The sequence below is a fragment of the Buteo buteo genome, chromosome 30 (genome assembly GCF_964188355.1).
Source record: "Buteo buteo chromosome 30, bButBut1.hap1.1, whole genome shotgun sequence".
Lineage (NCBI taxonomy): Eukaryota > Metazoa > Chordata > Aves > Accipitriformes > Accipitridae > Buteo > Buteo buteo.
The window spans coordinates 979,918-997,704 of NC_134200.1; the positions used below are offsets into that span (position 1 = coordinate 979,918).

The window sequence follows — 17,787 nt, forward strand, 5'->3', positions numbered from 1 at the left end:
CTCAACACCGAACCCTGGGGGACACCACTTGTGACCGTTCACCAACCAGATTTAACTCTCTTCACCACAACCCTTTCGGCTCATCCATTCAGCCAGTTTTTCACCCAGCGAAGAATACACTGGGGGTATATTCTGCTCTTCATCCTTGCCTTCCAGCTCAGGGGGCTGAGTACCCTGAGGATAACTGGTCTCTCTATTAAAGACTGAGACACAGAAGGCATTAAGTACCTCGGCCTTTTCTTCATCTCTGGTGGTTATGTTCCCTTCTGTATCCACTAAAGGATAGATATTCTCCTTGGGATTCTTTTTATTGCTAGCATATTTGTAAAAACATTTTTGGTTGTCCTTTACAATAGTGGCCAGATTTAGTTCTAGCCGAGCTTTTGCCTTTCTAATTTCCTCTCTGCATGACCTAACAAGATCCCCGTACTCCTCCCGAGTTGCCCACCCTTTCCTCCAGAGATGATAAACTCTCCTTTTTTTCCTGACTCCTAGCAAAAGCTCCCCATTCAGCCAGGCCAGTCGTTTTCCTCGGCAGTTTGACTTGTGGCACGTGGGAATAGCCTGGTCCTGAGCCATTAAGATTTCCTTCTTAAAGAATGACCATCCCTCCTGGACCCCTTTGGAGGGATGGAGGGATGGTAGGACGTGGGGAGATGGTGGGAAATGGAGGAGATGGTGGGACATGGAGGGATGGTGGGATGTGGGGAGATGGTGGGACATGGAGGGATGGTGGGATGTGGGGAGATGGTGGGACGTTCAGGAGATGGTGGGACGTGGAGGACAGGACAGCGTGGGGCAGACATTGGCACCTGCAGCGGGAGAAGCCGCATCCTTGGGAGCCAGTAGGTCCCAGAGGGGGATCCCCAAACTCTGCCCCACACGTGTGGGTCACGACTGCTGCCCCCCCACCCTCCAGTGCCCTGCCCTCCCTCCCCAGCCCCACATCTGCCCCCGGGGGGGTCTCTCCCCACGTGTGGCTGTGGGATCGGGGTGGGGCAGGTGGTGGTTGAGATGCGCCGTGGGGCAGCTTGTGGTTGTGTTGCGCCGTGGGGCAGGTTGTGGAGCACCGTGGGGCAGACTGAGTTGCGCCATGGGGCAGGTTGGGGTTGAGTTGTGCCATGGGGCAGGTTGAGGTTGACTTGCGCCATGGGGCAGGTTAAGATGCGCCGTGGGGCAGGTCGAGGCTGTGGGGCACCGTGGGTCACGTCGTGTTGCACCGTGGGGCGCGCCGTGTTGCACGGCGGTCGGACATCTTGTGTCAGCTCCGTCCATCTTGGGGATGCCACACCGTGGGACCATTGGTGTCACGCCGTGGGGCAACCCTTGCCTCCCCACACCCCCCCCCCCAAAAAGCAGCCCCACACAAACCGCTGCTGCTTGATGCTTTTTATTGGCCCACCGAGGTTGGGGGGCCGAGAGGGGGGGTGTGGGGCAGTTAGGGGGCTGGGGGGACGGTTGGAGGGCCAGAGCTTCACTCCTCGTTGAGGCCCTTCTGGTGGAGAAAGAGAAGAAGGGCACGTGAGCGTGGGGCAAGGGGGCAGCCGTGGGGCGGCCGTGGGGCAGCCGTGGGGCAGGGGGAAGGTCCCACCTTGGCGCCGATGTCGCGGCTCTTGGCCCGCAGCTTGTTGACCTGGGACTCGGCGATGTCGGCGCGCTCCTCCGCCTCGTCCAGCTCGTGCTGCGCCTTGCGGAACTTGGCCAGGTTGGTGTTGGCCTGTTCCTCCTGGGGGCGGAGAGGTTGGGGGGGGCGTCGGTGGGGCTGCCCCCCATCCATCCGTCCGTCTGTCCCACCTGCCACCCGTCCAGCTGTCCTACCGGCCGTCCAGCTGTCCGTCTCTCTGCGCTTCTTAGTGTTCCCTCGGTCACACCATCCAGCCAAGCATCCTGCCTTCCAGCCATCCAACCCACCTTCATCCACCCAACCATCCAACCAACCAGCTCCTCATCCAATCAACCATCCATCTACTCAACCTTCCACCCATCTGTCCATCCATCCACCCATCCATCCTTCTAGCCAGTTGTCCCACCTTCCATCCACTCAACCATCCAATTAGCCATCTACTCAACCTTCCATCCATCCACCCATCCATCCATCCAACCTTCTAGCCACTTGTCCCACCTTCCAGGCACTCAACCGTCCATCCGTCCCACCTTCCATCCACCCAAGCAACGCGGGTTGGATCCTTCCATCCCGTCATTCAACCATCCACTCAACCATCCATCCATCCAACCTTCCATCCATCCATCCAACCAACCAACCATCTCTCCCACCTTCCATCCATCCCTCCAACCTTCATCCATCCCACCATCATCCCTCTGTCCCCCCCTCCATCTCTCCCTTGACCCACCCTCCCCACCCCTGATCACGCCATGTCCAGGTCCCCTGGGATTCCCCACACCCTCTCCTGCGTCCCAGCCCCACCCCATTCCATCCTAGGGCGTGGCCCCATGGCCGCCCCCCCCAGCGCTCACCGCCTCCTCCGCCTGCCGCTTGTAGGCCTTGACCTTCAGCTGGAGCTTGTCCACCAGGTCCTGCAGCCGGACCAGGTTCTTGCGGTCCTCTTCCGTCTGCCAGGTGAGACACATGTAGGTCAGGACCCAGACCCATCCGTGCTCTGGGGCACCACGAGAGCAATTAGGGTCAGGAGATGATTAACGATGTTCTAGGGGGGGTGGAGCGGAACGTCTCAAGATCTGTGGGTCGTCTCGGCTATGGGGCAGAAGGTAGGGTTGACCCCCAGGGTGAAGGTGGCTTCTTGGCCCTGCCGAGGTCCCACGTGAGGTTCTGGGTCACGCAAAGACCCTGGGGATGCTGGGAGGGCAGGAGGTGGCCTGGGGGGCTCACGGCCACCGGGTCACCTGTGTTCTAGGTCATGCTACGGCACCGGACATGGAGGCAGTGGGTGGTCTGGGTAACCCGTGTCCCCCTGGCTACCACGTCAACCGTGTTCTAGGTCATACAACAGGGTCGGGCATGGAGGCAGTGGGTGGTCTGGGTAACCCGTGTCCAGTGGCCACTGAGTCAACCGCGTTCTAGGTCACGCTATGGCATCGGACATGGAGGCAGTGGGTGGTCTGGGTAACCCATGTCCCCCTGGCCACCAGGTCAACCATGTTCTAGGTCATGCTACAGCATCAGACATGGAGGCAGTGGGTGGCCTGGGTAACCCGCGTCTCCCTGACCACCGGGTCAACCGCCTTCTAGGTCACGCTACGGCATCGGCCGTAGGTCGCTGTGGCCGCGGGGCCAGCGGGCGACCTTCCGGGCCACCCCAGGCACTCCACCTGGTAGCTGAGCTCCTTGACGCGCCGCTCGGACTTGCGGAGGCCCTTGACGCTCTCGGCGTTGCGCTTCTGCTCGGCCTCCAGCTCGTTCTCCAGCTCCCTGACGCGGGCCTCCAGCTTCTGCAGCTGCTTCTTGCCCCCCTTGAGGGCCAACTGCTCGGCCTCGTCCAGCCGCAGCTGCAGGTCCTTGATGGTCTGCTCCATGTTCTTCTTCATCCGCTCCAGGTGGGCGCTGGTGTCCTGCTCCTTCTTCAGCTCCTCGGCCATCATGGCCGCCTGCCCGAGGAGAGAAGCGATGGGAGGAGGCGGCCCCGGGCGCCTTCTCCGTCCCCCCCCCGGGCGCGGGTCCCCCCGCGGCACTCACGTCGGTGATGGCCTTCTTGGCCTTCTCCTCGGCGTTCCTGCACTCCTGGATGGCCTCTTCCACCTCCGCCTGCAGCTGGGAGATGTCGCCCTCCATCTTCTTCTTCTGGTTGATGAGGCTGGTGTTCTGGAGACGGCAGAGCGGCTCTCGGGAGGTGGCCGTGGGGCTTCGCCCGGAGCTCTCGACGACCCGACCCAGCAGCCGCCCGCGCCCCCGGTTTCTCCAGGGTCGGAGGCGACCTCTCTCCTGGGAGCTCCGGGAGGTCTCACCTGCGAGTGGAGGAGCTGGACCCTCTCGCTGGCCTCGATCAGCTCCTGCTCGGCCAACTTGCGGGCCCTCTCGCTCTGCTCCACCGCCGCCCGCAGCTCCTCCAGCTCCGACTGCAGGAGGTTGTTCCTCCGCTCCGCGATGGCGACGTTCTCCTTCAGGTCCTCGTTGACCCGCACCGCGTCGTCCAACTGCAGCTGCGTGTCCTGCCGGGCGGCGCGGGGAGGGGGCGACGGTCAGCGGGGAGGGTGCGGAAGGGGGGGTCGCCGCCGCGGGGCGGCGGGAACGGCGACGCCTCGCCTCCTCGCGGGACGGCCGTCCGACGGGTACCTTGAGGTAGCCCTGCAAGGTCTTGACTTGCTTCTGGGCCTCGGCGGCCAGGCGGTTGGCGTGGCCGAGCTGGAGCTCCATCTCGTTGAGGTCGCCCTCCATCTTCTTCTTCAGCCTCAGCGCCTCGTTGCGGCTCCGGGTCTCGGCGTCCAGCGAGGTCTGCAGCGAGTCCACCGCCCGCAGGTGGTTGCGCTTGGCCTGCTCCGTCTCCTCGTCCTTCTCGGCCAGCTTGCGCTCGTAGTCCGCCTTCACCTGGTTGAACTCCAGCTGGGCCCTCAGGATCTTGCCCTCCTCGTGCTCCAGAGAGGCCTGGGGGGCACGGAGAGGACGTCGAGGACCCCGGAGGAGACCGGCAGGAGACGGGGAGGCGTGGGGACGCGCCTCGGCTCACCTCGGCCTCCTCCAGCGCGGCTTGGAGCTCCAGCTTCTCGGCGTCCAGCTGCTTCCGCGCCTTCTCCAGCTCGTGGATGGTCTTGTGGCTGGCGCCCAGCTGCTCCGTCAGGTCCGAGATCTCCTCTGCGCGGGGGAGATCCCGCCGGGTCACGTGGACGGCGGCGGGGAAGAGCGGGGTGGGACGTGCCCCGCGGTCTCACCTTGGAGGTTCTTGTTCTCCCTCTTGAAGGTCTCCAGGTGCTCGAGCGACTCCTCGTAGGCGTTCTTCAGCTTGAAGAGCTCGGTGCTGAGGGACCTGGCCTCCTTCTGCGACGCCTCCAGCTCCGTCTGCGACTCCTCGAACTTCTGCTTCCACTCGGACAAGATCTATGGGGACATCACCAGGACCCCCGTCACCAGCTGCTTCCCCCATGAAGAACCCTCTCTTCATCCTCCTCCTCCTCTCCCCAGCAATCTCCTGGTGGGACTTGAAGCTCTGCCGAAACACGGCCCTCGAGAGTTGCCCACCTTTCTTCTGGGCTGCTTCTCCTGCCCGTCTTTGGTGGGTACGATGGGTGGGCCCCACGTCTCTCCGCCCCCTTCCCACCCTCCTCCTCCTCCCACCCGTCCTCGGTGCCCCCAACCTTGTCGAAGTTCCTCTGCTTCTTGTCCAGGGCGGCGGCCGCCGCGTTCGACCGCTCCAGGTCCGCCATGAGGTCTTCGATCTCGTTCTGCAGCCGGTGCTTGGTCTTCTCCAGGGAGGAGCACTTGGCGTTGACCGCCTCCACCGCCTCCTCGGCCTCCTGCAGCCGCTGGGCCAGCTTCTTCCTGCCGGACAGAGGGGAAAAACCTACGTGTGACCCCACCAGCCCAGCCGGTTGGTCACCCGCAAAACGAAGACATTTGAGAGGAAGACGGTGGTAGGACTCGTGAGGGTTGCGGACGGTCTAGGTTCCTCAAAATGGGTTTCTAGTCCACAAATTGGGCTCTAGATCTACCACGCGTGAAGCAGCCCAACGTCCTGGGTGGTGGCTGCTTGAGGGAAGAGGGGCGGTGACGGCCAGCAAGACCGAGCGGGTCCCACCACCCACGGGAGAGCCTCAGCACCCGTGGGGAGGTGACTCACTTGGCCTCCTCCAGCTCCTCGGTGCGCTGGATGGCGTCCGTCTCGTACTTGGTCCGCCACTGCGCCACCTCGGAGTTGGCCTTGGAGAGCGAGCGCTGGAGCTCGGCCTTGGCCTCCGTCTCCTCCTCGTACTGCTCCCGCAGCAGGTCGCAGTCGTGCCGGGCCGACTGGAGAGCGTGGGCCAGCGCGTTCTTGGCCTGGGGGGGGAGGGCGAGGAGAAGGTGGGACCGCTGGGTCCACGTCAACTGGAGCCCTCTTGGGGTTCTCCAAGCCACTAAGAGCTGGTCTTCATCTCCCCAACCTTCTGTAGACCCTAACCCAACCTCCTCGGGACCAACCCAACCTTCCATAGACCTTCCGTAGACCCACCCAACCGCCTCGGGACCAACCCAACCTTTCGTAGACCTTCTGTAGACCCACCCAAACTCCTCGGGACCAACCCAACCTCAACCTCTCTAGACCCGCCCAAACGTCTTTAGGCCGGCCTGGTTTGACTTCACCTGCTGCGATGCCACCCGACTGCCTGCAGACCAACCCAACCGCCTCCCAGCCGACCTGCTCGGCTCAACCCGTCCGCCGTTAGACCAACGCCACCCAACTCAACCGCCCTGGGATGGAACCGCCCAAGCCACCCAAGCCCGAACGTGACTTCTTTTGGCTGCTACCGCTAGGAGGGAGAAGGAGACCTCGTCCTGGGGCCCCCCTGGAGACCCCCTGATCTTGGCCCCCCCCCGAACTTCACCTTCATCTCCTCCTCCAGCTGCCTCTTCAGGTCCTCCATCTGCTGGGTGTAGGACTGCTTGCCCCTGGTGAGCTGCGAGATGAGGGCCTCCTTCTCCTCCAGCTGGCGGGACAGCTCTCCTGCCGAGGTACAGGAGGGAGGTCTTTAGGGGCAGGGCGGGGGGCGGAAGATGTGGGGCGGGGGCTGAAGATGTGGGGCGGGGGGTGCTGCGGGTCAGGGCTCCCACCGTTCTCGGTCTGGAGCTTGGCCCGTTGGGTGCTGGTGTCGTTGAGGGCTCGTTGGGTCTCCTCCAGCTTGGCCCGGTGCTCGGCTGCCTGGTCCTCCATGGTGCGGGAGACCTTCTCCATGCCCACCTTGGAGGAGCAACGGACGGAGAGGGAGATGAAGCAGGAAGCCGAGGGCCACGGTGGAGATGAGACGTCCGCCTCGGCCGCCTCCTACCTTGGCCTTGATCAGCTGCTCCATGTTGGAGCTGAGGTCGTCCAGCTCCAGCTTGAGCTCACTCTTCTCCTTCTCCAGCTTCTGCTTGACACGCTGCAGGTTGTCAATCTGCTCGCTGAGCTCGGCCACGCTGTCGGCGTGCTTCTTGCGCAGCGCGGCGGCCGTGGCCTCGTGCTGCAGCGTGGCCTCCTCCAGGTCCCGCCGCATCTTCTGGAACTCCGCCTCCCGCTTCTTGTTGAGCTCGATCTGCACCGAGGTGGCGCCGCCCGCCTCCTCCAGCCGCTCGCTGATCTCCTCCAGCTCCCGCGACAGGTCCGAGCGCAGCTTCTCCACCTTGGCCCTGCCCGTCCGCTCCGCCTCCAGCTCCTCCTCCAGTTCCTCGATCCGCGCCTGCAGTCCGGGGACAGGGACACCGTTGTCGGGCTCGACTCTGCCCAACTCATCCACTTGACTCAACCCAACCGGCTGGAGACTCTTCAACCCAACCAGCTGGAGACTCTTCAACCCAACTCAGGTCAACCCAACAGGCTAGAGATTCTTCAACTCAACACAGCTCAACCCAACTGGCTGGAGACTCTCCAACCCAACCAGCTGGAGATCCTTCAACTCAACCCAACCAGCTGGAGACTCTTCAACCCAACTAGCTGGATACTCTTCAGCTCAAGTCAGCTCAACCCAACAGCTGGAGACTCTTCAATTCAACCCAACCACCTGGATACTCTTCAACCCAACTCAACCCAACCCAACCAGCTGGAGACTCTTCAACTCAACCCAACCAGCTGGATACTCTTCAACTCAACACAGCTCAACCCAACAGGTTGGAGACTCTTCAACCCAGCCCAAGCAGCTGGAGGCTCTTCAGCCCAACCCAACCGGGTGGAGACTAGATCTCTCACCTGCAGCTCTTTCAGCTTCTTCTGGAGCTGCAGAGCCAGCGCCTGCTCGTCCTCCATCTTGCTATTCTGCTGGTGGATCTCAAACTCTTTCCTACAGAGGGAGGCGGAGAGTGCTGAGGTCCCCACCTGCGCCCCCTGACCGGCTCGGACTGGGGTGGGAGGTCCAGCCTCACTTCTTGAGCTTCTCCTCCAGCTGCTGCTTGTCGTTCTCCAGATCCATGATGTTCTCCTGGGTCAGCTTCAAGTCGCCTTCCAGCTTCCTCTTGGCCCGTTCCAGGTCCATCCGGATCTTCTTCTCCTGCTCCAGGGAGCCTTCGAGCTGCGTGGAAACACAGAAATGGGGAGAAACCTCCAGTTTTCGTCACCTCTGCCCCGGGAAGCTCCTCAGCAGTGCCCATGGTGGGACCGGCCCACACTCACGTCATCCGCCTGCTGCTCCAGCTTGACTTTGGCCTTCGTCAAGGTGTTGACCTTGTCTTCCTCCGCCTGCAGGTCATCCAGCGTTTGCTGGTGAGCTTCCTGAAGGGCCTTCTTCTCCTTCGTCAGCTTGGCGATGGTCTCGTCCAGCCCAGCCATCTCCTCGGTGAGGTTCTTGACCTGCAGAAGGAGCAACATCAGGCCTCCAGCTCGGTGCCAGAGGTAGGGTAGGCCTGGGGGAGGTTGCTGTTGGCCTTGGCCAATGAGGCCACTTCGATGCAGGAGAACCCAACCAGCCTTGGGGCTTCTTGATGTAGCCCAACCCAGCCAGCCTTGGATCTTCATGACCCAACCGGCCTTGGGTCTTCCCAACCCAACCAACCAGGCTGAGTTGACTGGAGTTCCCTCAGCTCGGGGTCGACGCTTCTCCCCGCCCTCACCTTGTTCTCGGTGGCGTGTTTCTCCTTCTCCACCTTGGCCAAAGACAACTCCAGGTCATCGATGTCCTTCTTCAGCTCCGAGCACTCGTCCTCCAGCTTCCTCTTCTTGGCCGTCAGCTCGGCGTTCATCTCCTCCTCGTCCTCCAGCCGCTCCGTCAGCTCCTTCACCTTGGCCTCCAGCTGGATCTTGTTCTTGATCAGCTGGTCGCAGCGCTCCTCAGCGTCGTTGAGGTTGTCTTGCTCCTGCGTTGGGGCGGTGGGTGAGGCGCAGCGGCCCCGGTGGGGCGGCAGTCGCCCCCTTGATGTGGTTTTGGGGGGCGACCTCACTCACGGCCTGCACTTGGAGCTGAAGGTCGTTCTTCTCCTGCAGCAGCGAGACCATCTTCTCCTCCAGCTCCTTCCGCCGGGCCTCCGACTTCTCCAGGGCCTCCTTCAGCCGCCCAAACTCCTCCTTCATGGTCTGCGCCCAAGCCCAGGAGACCAATAGCGACGTCCGATCCCCTCCATCCCTCAATCCCACCCAACGTGTGTCATTGGTTGTCCCAACCCGCCTGGCCTGGGACCTTCTCCCACCTGCATCTCCTTCTCCGTCTCGGCGCTCTTCAGCAAGGGCTTGATCTTGAAGTAGAGCTTCATCCACGGCCAGTTCTTCACCCCCATGAAGGCCCTGACGTTCCACTGGATCACCAGCAGCGCGTCCCTACGGTGGGGACACAGACGCCGTGGACCCAGTGACCCGCTGGAGGCCCCTCCCCGAGCAGAAAGCCCCGCCCCCCCGCTCACCGACGCTCCAGGATCTTCTTGAACTCGATGCGCATGAGCTGACCCCGGGCCTGAGCCTGGATGCGGGTGATGATGCGAGAGAGGCGCTCGTCCCGCATCTCCTCCAGCAGCCCCAGCAGCCCGGCCTTGAAGAAGACCTGGGGGAGGAAGGAGGCGGGTCAGTGGGGAAGGGTCGGCGGACGGCTGGAGGGACAGAGAAGCGGACGGAAGGAGGGAGAGGGCTGTCAATGGGCGGGTGGAGATGGGGGCGGTGGGACCGCCAGGTCCCCGAGCCCTCGGGGAGACCACGCGACCTCACCTTGGTGTGCCCGAACTTGTACTGGTTGTGGTCGATGTCGATGGAGCCCAGGAGCTTCTCGGCGCCCTTGCGGCTGTCGATGAACTGCCCCTCGGGGATGGCCGCCGGGTTCAGGATGCGGTACCTGGGGGCGGGACGGTCCCCGAATCAGCCCCGGCGGGGTTGTCCGCCCCCTCCCCGCATCTTCTCCTCCACGCCTACCGCTGGCGGAAGTCCCCGTAGAGGATGCGGTTGGGGAAGCCCTTGCGGCAGATGCGGATGCCCTCCAGCACCCCGTTGCAGCGGAGCTGGTGCATCACCAGGGGGTTGTCCATCACGCCTGGTGGGGGGGTAGGTGGGTGGGGTCAGCCAGGAGCCACAGCCACCACCCCTGTCCCCATCCCCGCCCTTCTTTTTTCTCACCCGGCGCCTTCCGCTCGTTAGGGATGAGGCAGCGGACGAAGTGGGGGTGGGTGGTCTTGAGGTTGGCCATCAGCTTGTTGAGGTTCTCCTGGTGAGGAGGGAGGAGAGAAGAGGCTGACCGATGGGCCAGCAGGGAAGGAGCTGGGGGGGGCGGTGCGACCGTCCTCCCCGCAGGGGGGTTGTCCTCCCTCTACCCCACGGCAGGCCCACCACGTAGGGCCCTCACCCGGTGCAGGGCAGAGACGGTCTGGAAGGAGGAACCTTTCTTCTTGGCTCCTTTCCCCTTCCCTCCTTCACCGCCTGGGGAAAAGAGGAGTGGGGTGAGGCAGGAGAGGAGGCGACTCTCCTGGGCGACCGTCTTCTCCAGCCACCCGTCTCTCCATTGGCCCACCGCCCATCCACCCACCGGCGTCTGCCCCGGCGTAGTTGGAGAAGAGGTTGGCCAAGAGCTTGAGGGCCGACTTCTGGTAGAGCCCCACCACTGTCTCGTTGAGGGGGTCCTTGTTTTTCTCCAGCCACCCCAGGATGTTGTAGTCCACCGTGCCGGCGTAGTGGATGAGCGAGAAGTGGGCCTCCGGCTTCCCCTTGACGTTGCGCGGCTTCCCAAAGTTGGCCGACTTGCCCAGGTGGTTGTCGTAGAGCTTGGCCTTGAAGGTCATGTCCGAGGCCTTGGGGAACATGCACTCCTCCTCCAGGATGGACATGATCCCCATGGGCTGGGGAGGAGACGACCTCGTCGGCCACGGAGGATGCCGAGCACCACCCAGCCGGCCGCCGTCGGGGTCCCTGGCGAGCTCCGACGGGAAGGATCCTTCTTCAGGAGCCCCCTCCACCCCCAGGAGGCCCGGGGGGAGGTGGTACCTTCTCGATGAGGTCGATGCAGGCCTGGAGGTCCATGCCGAAGTCGATGAACTCCCACTCGATCCCCTCCTTCTTGTACTCCTCCTGCTCCAGCACGAACATGTGGTGGTTGAAGAACTGCTGCAGCTTCTCGTTGGTGAAGTTGATGCAGAGCTGCTCGAAGCTGTTGAACTGGAGGGAAGGAATGGCCCAGATTGTCAAGGTATCGCCCAATGGGATCAATGGGGTCACTGCAACACCCAATGGGATCAAGGCAACACCTGGGGGGATAAATGGGGCCACAGCAACACCCAACGGGGTCAACTGAACACCCAACGGAGTCAACTGAACGCCCAACAGGGTCAATAGGATGAACTCAAAACCCAGCGGGGTGAACACAACACCCAATGGGGTCACCCAAACGCCCAACGAGGTCAACGGGATCAACTCAACACCTAACAGGGTAAACACAACACCCAACGTGGTCACCCAAATGCCCAATGGGATCAATGGGGTCACACCAACACCCAACGGGGTCAATCGAACACCCAGTGGGGTTAACGGGATCAACTCAACACCCAACAGGGTGAACATAACACCCAACGGGGTCAACCGAACGCCCAACGGGGTCAACGGGATCAACTCAACACCCGACAGGGTGAATGCAAAGCCCAAAGAGGCCAAATTTCCGCCAGAGGTCAACGGGAAGCTTAAGGAGATGGCCTCAACACCCAAGCGGAAGAAGCCAACCCCCAAGAAAAGCGACCCAACCACCCCGCAGCCCCCTCAAGCCTCACGTCGAAGATCTCGAAGCCGGCGATGTCCAGCACGCCGATGAAGTACTGACGCGGCTGCTTGGTCTCCAGCGAGTTGTTGATCCTCACCACCATCCAGTTGAACATCTTCTCGTAGACGGCCTTGGCCAACGCCCCGATGGAGTAGTACACCTGCTGGACATTCTGCCCCTTGGTGACGTACTCGTTGCCCACCTTCACCCGAGGGTGGCACAACCCCTTGAGGAGATCGGCCGAGTTCAGCCCCATCAGGTAGGCCGACTTGTCGGCATCTGCGGAGCACGGAGAAGACGAGGCGCGGTCAGGTCCCACCTCGCCCCTGGCCTGGAGGAAGCCGGGGGACCCCAAAACCTACGCGTCCTCCCCGCCCCACCTTCGGTGCCGTCCGGCTCCGCCTGCTCCTCCCGTTGCTTCTGCTTGAACTTCATGTTGCCGAAGTGCATGATGGCGCCCGTCAGCTTGTAGACGCCGGCCTTCTCCTCGGCGGTGAAGCCCAGGACGTCGAAAGCGCTCTGTGGAGCGGGTGGAGGGGGGTCAGGAAAGGGCCCGGCCGCCCCCACCGCTGAGCCCAGGGGTCGTCTGGCCGCTGGCCACTGTCTGTGCGTCCTTCCCATCTTCCTGCTCATCGGCCTGTCCAGCCGTCCACTTGAAGGACTCATCCATGGACACATCCATCCATCTTAGGACTCCTCCATCCATCCATCAATGGACTCATCTACCCACGGACTCTTCCATCCATCCACGGACTTTTCCATCCACCCATCCATCCACGGACTCACTTACCCATGGACTCCTCCCTCCATCCATGGATACATCTGTCCATCCATGGACTCCTCCATCCATCCATCCATCCATCCATCCTTCCATCCTTCTGAGGACTCCTCCATGCATCAAAGGACTTCTCCATCCATCCATCCATCCATGAACTCCTCCATCCATCCATGGATACACCTGTCCATCCATGGACTCCTCCATCCATCTATGCATCCTTCTAAGGACTCCTCCATCCATCCACGGACGACTCCATCCATCCATCCATGAGCTCATTTACCCACGGACTCCTCCATCCATCCAGGAACTCCTCCATCCATCCATCCATGGACTCCTTCATCCATCCATGGATACATCTGTCCATCCATGGACTCCTCCATCCATCCATGGACTCATCTACCCACGGGCTCCTCCATCCATCCATCCATCCATGGACCCCTCCATCCACCCGAGGACTCGCCCACCCAAGGACTCACCCATCCACCTCCACCCCCACCCCCCCGCCCCCACATCCTACCTTCTGTCCCTCACCCACGTCCTCCCCTCCCCCCTCCCCACCCCTCCCTTCCTCCTCTCCTCCACCCACCCGCCTTCCGCCGGCTCAACTCTCCACCCGGCCCTTCGCCTTCTCCTCGGCCGGGGGATGTCCACCTGCCCGCCCCACCGCTTACGTCGGTTGCCAACAGCTCTTCCGAGTCGTCGATGGAGGCCACGGTCACCTCTCCTTGGGAGGCGTAGCTGTAGTCGTAGGGGTTGTTGGTGATGAGAAGCATCTCTGCTCCGCGGTGGCCGGGGATGGAGACCAAAAATGAGCGTTTCCGGCGGCCCGACGGCCCCAAATCGTCCTCGATCGCCCCGAGGATGAGCGGAGGAGAGGAGGAAGGAGAAGACCCGACGCCGAGCGCGGTGCTGACCCTCCACCCGACTCACCCAGCAGCTCTGGCTTCTTGTTGGAGAGGATCTGGTAGAAGATGTGGTAGTTCCTCTCAGCCTTCAGCTGGAAGATGACGCGGGACTTCTCCAGGAGGTCTGGGGCGGGGATGGAGAGGAGGTGGGCGGGGTTGGGAGGAGGAGACGGACGGACGGACGGACGGACGACAGCCAACCGGACGTCCTCCTCCACCCACTCACAGGTCTCGATGTCGGCCGACGCCAACTTCCCGGTGGCCCCGAAGTGGATCCGGATGAACTTGCCCTGGGAGAGCGGCGGCGCGAGATGGAGGCGGCCACCTTCCGCCAGCGAGCCCCGCCCCGTCGACCCCGCCCCGTCATAGACCCCGCCCTGTAGACCCTGCCCCACTCACGAATCGGGACGAGTTGTCGTTGCGGACGGTCTTGGCGTTGCCGAAGGCCTCCAGGGCGGGGTTGGCCTGGATGATCTGGTCCTCCAGCGTGCCCTGGTGATGGGGGGGGCGGGACACGCGGCCAGTGGGGGTGGGGCCGGGCGTGGACACCGTTGGGGGAAGCTCCCCGCCCCCCGAGGACCCACCTTGCTGCTATTGGCCGCCTCCTTCTTGCGGTCGCCGATGGCAGCGATGCTGGCGAAGTATTGGATGACCCTCTTGGTGTTGACCGTCTTCCCCGCCCCGGATTCTCCGCTGGGGGGAGGGGCAACGGGGAGTTGTTGGAGAACATCACGGTGGCTTCTCCGTCCCACCCCACCGCTATGGGGCGGGGCCTTGGGTGGGGGGGGCGGGGACTTACGTGATGAGGATGGACTGGTTCTCTCGGTCTGCCGGGAGAAAGGAGGAGGAGGAGTGAGGTGGGACGAAGTCGGGGGAGATGTTTGGGGCCTTGGGGCTGAGGTTGTCCAGCCTCTCAGGGGAGGAGCAGGTCTAGGTGGGGACCCCTTTTTTGGGGTGGGGTCTTCTAGTTTGGGGGCGCGGCGGGAGGTCCCTACCCGTCAGCATGTTCTGGTAGGCGTTGTCGGAGATGGAGAAGATGTGGGGCGGAGCTTCACTCCGTTTCTTGCCCCGGTAGGCGGCCACCACCTCGGCGTTGTAGACGGGCAACCACTTGTAGGGGTTGACCGTCACGCAGAAGAGCCCCGAGTAGGTCTGGAGAAGGGGCGGGGGGGTCAGGGCCACCGGGTGCCACCCCACCAGGAGGGGACGTCCCGGGTCGGGGTGGCCCGAGGGGGGTGGGGATGGGACATCCTGGGTTTGGGTGGCTTTTGGGGTCTTGGGATGGGACATCTTGGGTGCAGGGATGGGACATCTTGGGTCCAGAGTTGGGACACCTTAGGTCTGGGTGGCCCTTGGGGTCTTGGAATGGGACATCTTGGCTCTGGGTGGCTTGAGGGGTCCAGGGATGGGACATGTTGGTTTTGGGTGGCCCTTGGGGTCTTGGGTTGGGACATCTTGGCTCCAGGGTTGGGACATCTTGGCTCCGGGTGGCCCTTGGTGTCCAGGGATGGGACATCTTGGGTCCAGGAATGGGACATTTTGGGTTTGGGTGGCCCTTGGGGTCTTGGGTTGGGACATCTTGTGTGCAGGGATGGGACATCTTGGGTCCAGAGTTGGGACATCTTGGGTCTGGGTGGCTTGAGGGGTCTGGGGTTGGGACATCTTGGGTCTTGGGATGGGACATCTTGGGACTGGGTGGCCCTTGGGGTCTTGGGATGGGACATTTTGGGTTTGGGTGGCCCTTGGGGTCTGGGGTTGGCACATTTTGGTTTTGGGGGGCCCGTGGGGTCTTGGGTTGGGACATGTTGGGTCCAGGGATTGGGACATCTTGAGTCTGGGTGGCCTTTGGTGTCTTGGGTTGGGACATCTTGGCTCTGGGTGGCCTGAGGGGTTGAGGGTTGGGACATCTTGGGTCCAGGAATGGGACATTTTGGGTTTGGGTGGCCCATGGGGTCTTGGATTGGGACATCTTGGCTCTGGGTGGCCCACGGGGATCTGGAGAAGGGCCACCAGGTTCTAGGTGGCCCAAAGTCCATGGGGCAGCCACACCAGGTTCTAGGTGACCCATAGACTTTCGGGAAGGACCATCCAGTTCTAGGTCCCCCAAGAGCTTTAGGGAAGGGTCACCAGCTTCCATCCAGCCCCTAGGCTATGGAGAAAGCCCCGCCCCATTCCCAGGTGCCCCAGGGGCTTGTGGGAAGGCTCACGTAGATCATCCAGGCGGCGTAGCGCTCCTTGAGGTTGTAGAGGACGGCGGGCTCGTGGAGGAAGGTCAGCATGGCCATGTCCTCGATCTTGTCGAACTTGGGGGGGTTCTGCTGGTGGACGTCGGCCTCCTTCACCGTCACGGTCTGCAGGGGCGGGGACACACACGGACACACCCCCACGCCGGGGGGGTTGGGGGGTGCCCCATAGGTTGGGGGACGCTCTGGGGGTGGGGGTGGTCTCCCATGGGTTGGGGGGGGTCTAGTGGGTGCGGGGTTGTCCTCATGGGTTGGGGGGGGTCTCCCGTGGCTTGGGGGGGTCTTCCATGAGTTTGGGGGTTCTCCATGGGCTGGGGGGTGTCTTCATGGGTTGGGGGGGGGGGTCTTCCATGGGTTGGGGGTTCTCAATGGGTTGAGGGGGTCTTCCATGGGTTGGGGGGTTCTCCATCGGATGGGGGAGTCTGCCATGAGTTTGGGGGTTCTCCATGGGATGGGGGTTGTCCTCATGGCCTGGGGGGGGTCTTCCATGGGTTGGGGGGTCTTCCATGGGTTGGGGGGTGTCCAGTGGGTGTGGGATTCTCCTCAGGGGTTGGGGGGTCTTTCATGAGTTTGGGGGTTCTCCGTGGGATGGGGGTGTCTTCCATGGGTTGGGGGGGGTTCTCAATGGGTTGTGGGGTGTTCTGATTGGTTGGGGGATCTCCCATGAGTTTGGGGGTTCTCAATGGGATGGGGGTTGTCTTCATGGGTTGGGGGGGGTGTCTTCCATGGGTTGGGGGGCTTTCCATGGGTTGTGGGGTGTCCTGATGGGTTGGGGGGGTCTTCCATGGATTGGGGGGTGTCCAGTGGGTGTGGGGTTGTCCTCATGGGTTGGGGGGTCTTTCATGATTTTGGGGGTTCTCAATGGGTTGGGGGTATCTTCCATGGGTTCGGGGGTTCTCCATGGGTTGGTGGCTCTTCCATGGGGTGGGGGGGGGGTGTCCTCATGGGTTGGGGGGTCTTCCATGAGTTTGGGGGTTCTCCATGGGATGGGGGTTGTCCTCATGGGTCGGGGGGGTCATCCATGAGTTTGGGGGGGTCTCCAATGGGATGGGGATTGTCCTCATGGGTTGGGGGTGTCTCCCATGAGTTTGGGGGGGGGGGCATGGGTTGGGGTTCTCCATGGGTTGGGGGGTGTCCTCATGGCTTGGGGGGGGGTCTTCCATGAGTTTGTGGGTTCTCAGTGTGTTGAGGGGTCTCCCATGGGTTGGGAGGTGTCGTCATGGCTTGGGGGGTCTCCCATGGGTTGGGGGGTTCTCCATGGGATGGGGGCGTCTTCCATGGGTTGGGGGGTGTCATCATGGCTTGGGGGGGGCATGGGCTGTCTCCCCTGGGTTGGAGGGCGCCCCCTATGGGTTGGGAGGTCCCCCCATGGGTTCTTCCCCCCCATAGGTTGCCCCCCCCCCCAGTTGTCCGCTATGGGCCTGGTTGCCGTGTCCACCCCCTCGCCCCCCCATTAACCCTTTGCCCCCCAACTCCCCCCCCTCCCCATTAACCCCTCGCGCCCCGCCTCCCCTTCCCACCTCTCCCAGCTCGGTCTGGACGGTGACGTCCCCCCCCTGCCGCCCCACCACCCGTCCCCGGACGAACTCCTGCTGGGGGTGGGGGACGAAGCACTCGCTGCGGGGGTCGAAGGGCCGCGTCTGCGCCGCCAGCCGCTCCCGCTCCCCCTGACGCAGGTAGGGGGCTGCCGCCCCCAGCGCCGCCAGCGCCGCCTCCTCCATCCTGACCCACGGCGAGGCCACGCGTCACGGGGGGGGGGGGGCCCTAGAGCCACCCCACGGCCCCCGCGACTGGAGCCCCCCTGCCCCGACTCCCTTTGCCGGGAGGAGACCCCCCCCCCAGAGCCGTGCTGGGACCCCCAGAGCCACGTCTGGCCCCATAGCGACGTCTGGCCCCACGCCCGGACCCCTATAGCCACCCCCAGCCCCATAGTGATGCCTGGACCCCCATAGCGACGTCTGGCCCCACGCCCGGACCCCTATAGCCACCCCCAGCTCTCACACAGACCCCCGCCCCCGCCCCATAGCGATGTTCTGACCCCCATAATGACGTCTGGTCCCAAGCCCGG

At 63.0% G+C, this 17,787-nt stretch overlaps 1 protein-coding gene across 1 annotated transcript; it reads right to left on the reverse strand.

Moving 5' to 3' along the window:
- Nucleotides 1-1,371: 1,371 nt before the first annotated feature.
- Nucleotides 1,372-17,441, reverse strand: LOC142025939 (myosin-7-like). The gene is made up of 38 exons (XM_075018684.1): nucleotides 17,240-17,441; nucleotides 15,684-15,827; nucleotides 14,472-14,628; nucleotides 14,276-14,303; nucleotides 14,061-14,169; nucleotides 13,876-13,968; nucleotides 13,703-13,766; nucleotides 13,502-13,600; nucleotides 13,243-13,346; nucleotides 12,174-12,312; nucleotides 11,804-12,072; nucleotides 11,028-11,198; nucleotides 10,573-10,882; nucleotides 10,393-10,466; nucleotides 10,167-10,254; nucleotides 9,966-10,083; nucleotides 9,765-9,888; nucleotides 9,467-9,603; nucleotides 9,257-9,383; nucleotides 9,015-9,143; nucleotides 8,684-8,926; nucleotides 8,247-8,423; nucleotides 8,000-8,145; nucleotides 7,827-7,917; nucleotides 6,931-7,320; nucleotides 6,716-6,842; nucleotides 6,490-6,608; nucleotides 5,748-5,944; nucleotides 5,266-5,449; nucleotides 4,843-5,008; nucleotides 4,641-4,765; nucleotides 4,250-4,558; nucleotides 3,922-4,125; nucleotides 3,653-3,778; nucleotides 3,289-3,564; nucleotides 2,476-2,571; nucleotides 1,592-1,726; nucleotides 1,372-1,495 (listed from the first exon to the last, which is right to left on the reverse strand). The coding sequence occupies exons 1-38, from the start codon at nucleotides 17,438-17,440 to the stop codon at nucleotides 1,475-1,477; spliced, it is 5,817 nt and encodes a 1,938-aa protein (XP_074874785.1). The 5' UTR covers nucleotide 17,441; the 3' UTR covers nucleotides 1,372-1,474.
- Nucleotides 17,442-17,787: the final 346 nt, after the last annotated feature.

Coding starts and splice junctions, on each gene's coding strand:
- LOC142025939 (XM_075018684.1), bottom strand. CDS start 17,440: ATGGAGGAGGCGGCGCTGGCGGCGCTGGGGGCGGCAGCCCCCTACCTG. Junction 4,766..4,842: donor GGAGAACAAGAACCTCCAAG/GTGAGACCGCGG, acceptor TCCCCCGCGCAG/AGGAGATCTCGGACCTGACG. Junction 4,559..4,640: donor CCGCGCTGGAGGAGGCCGAG/GTGAGCCGAGGC, acceptor CGTGCCCCCCAG/GCCTCTCTGGAGCACGAGGA.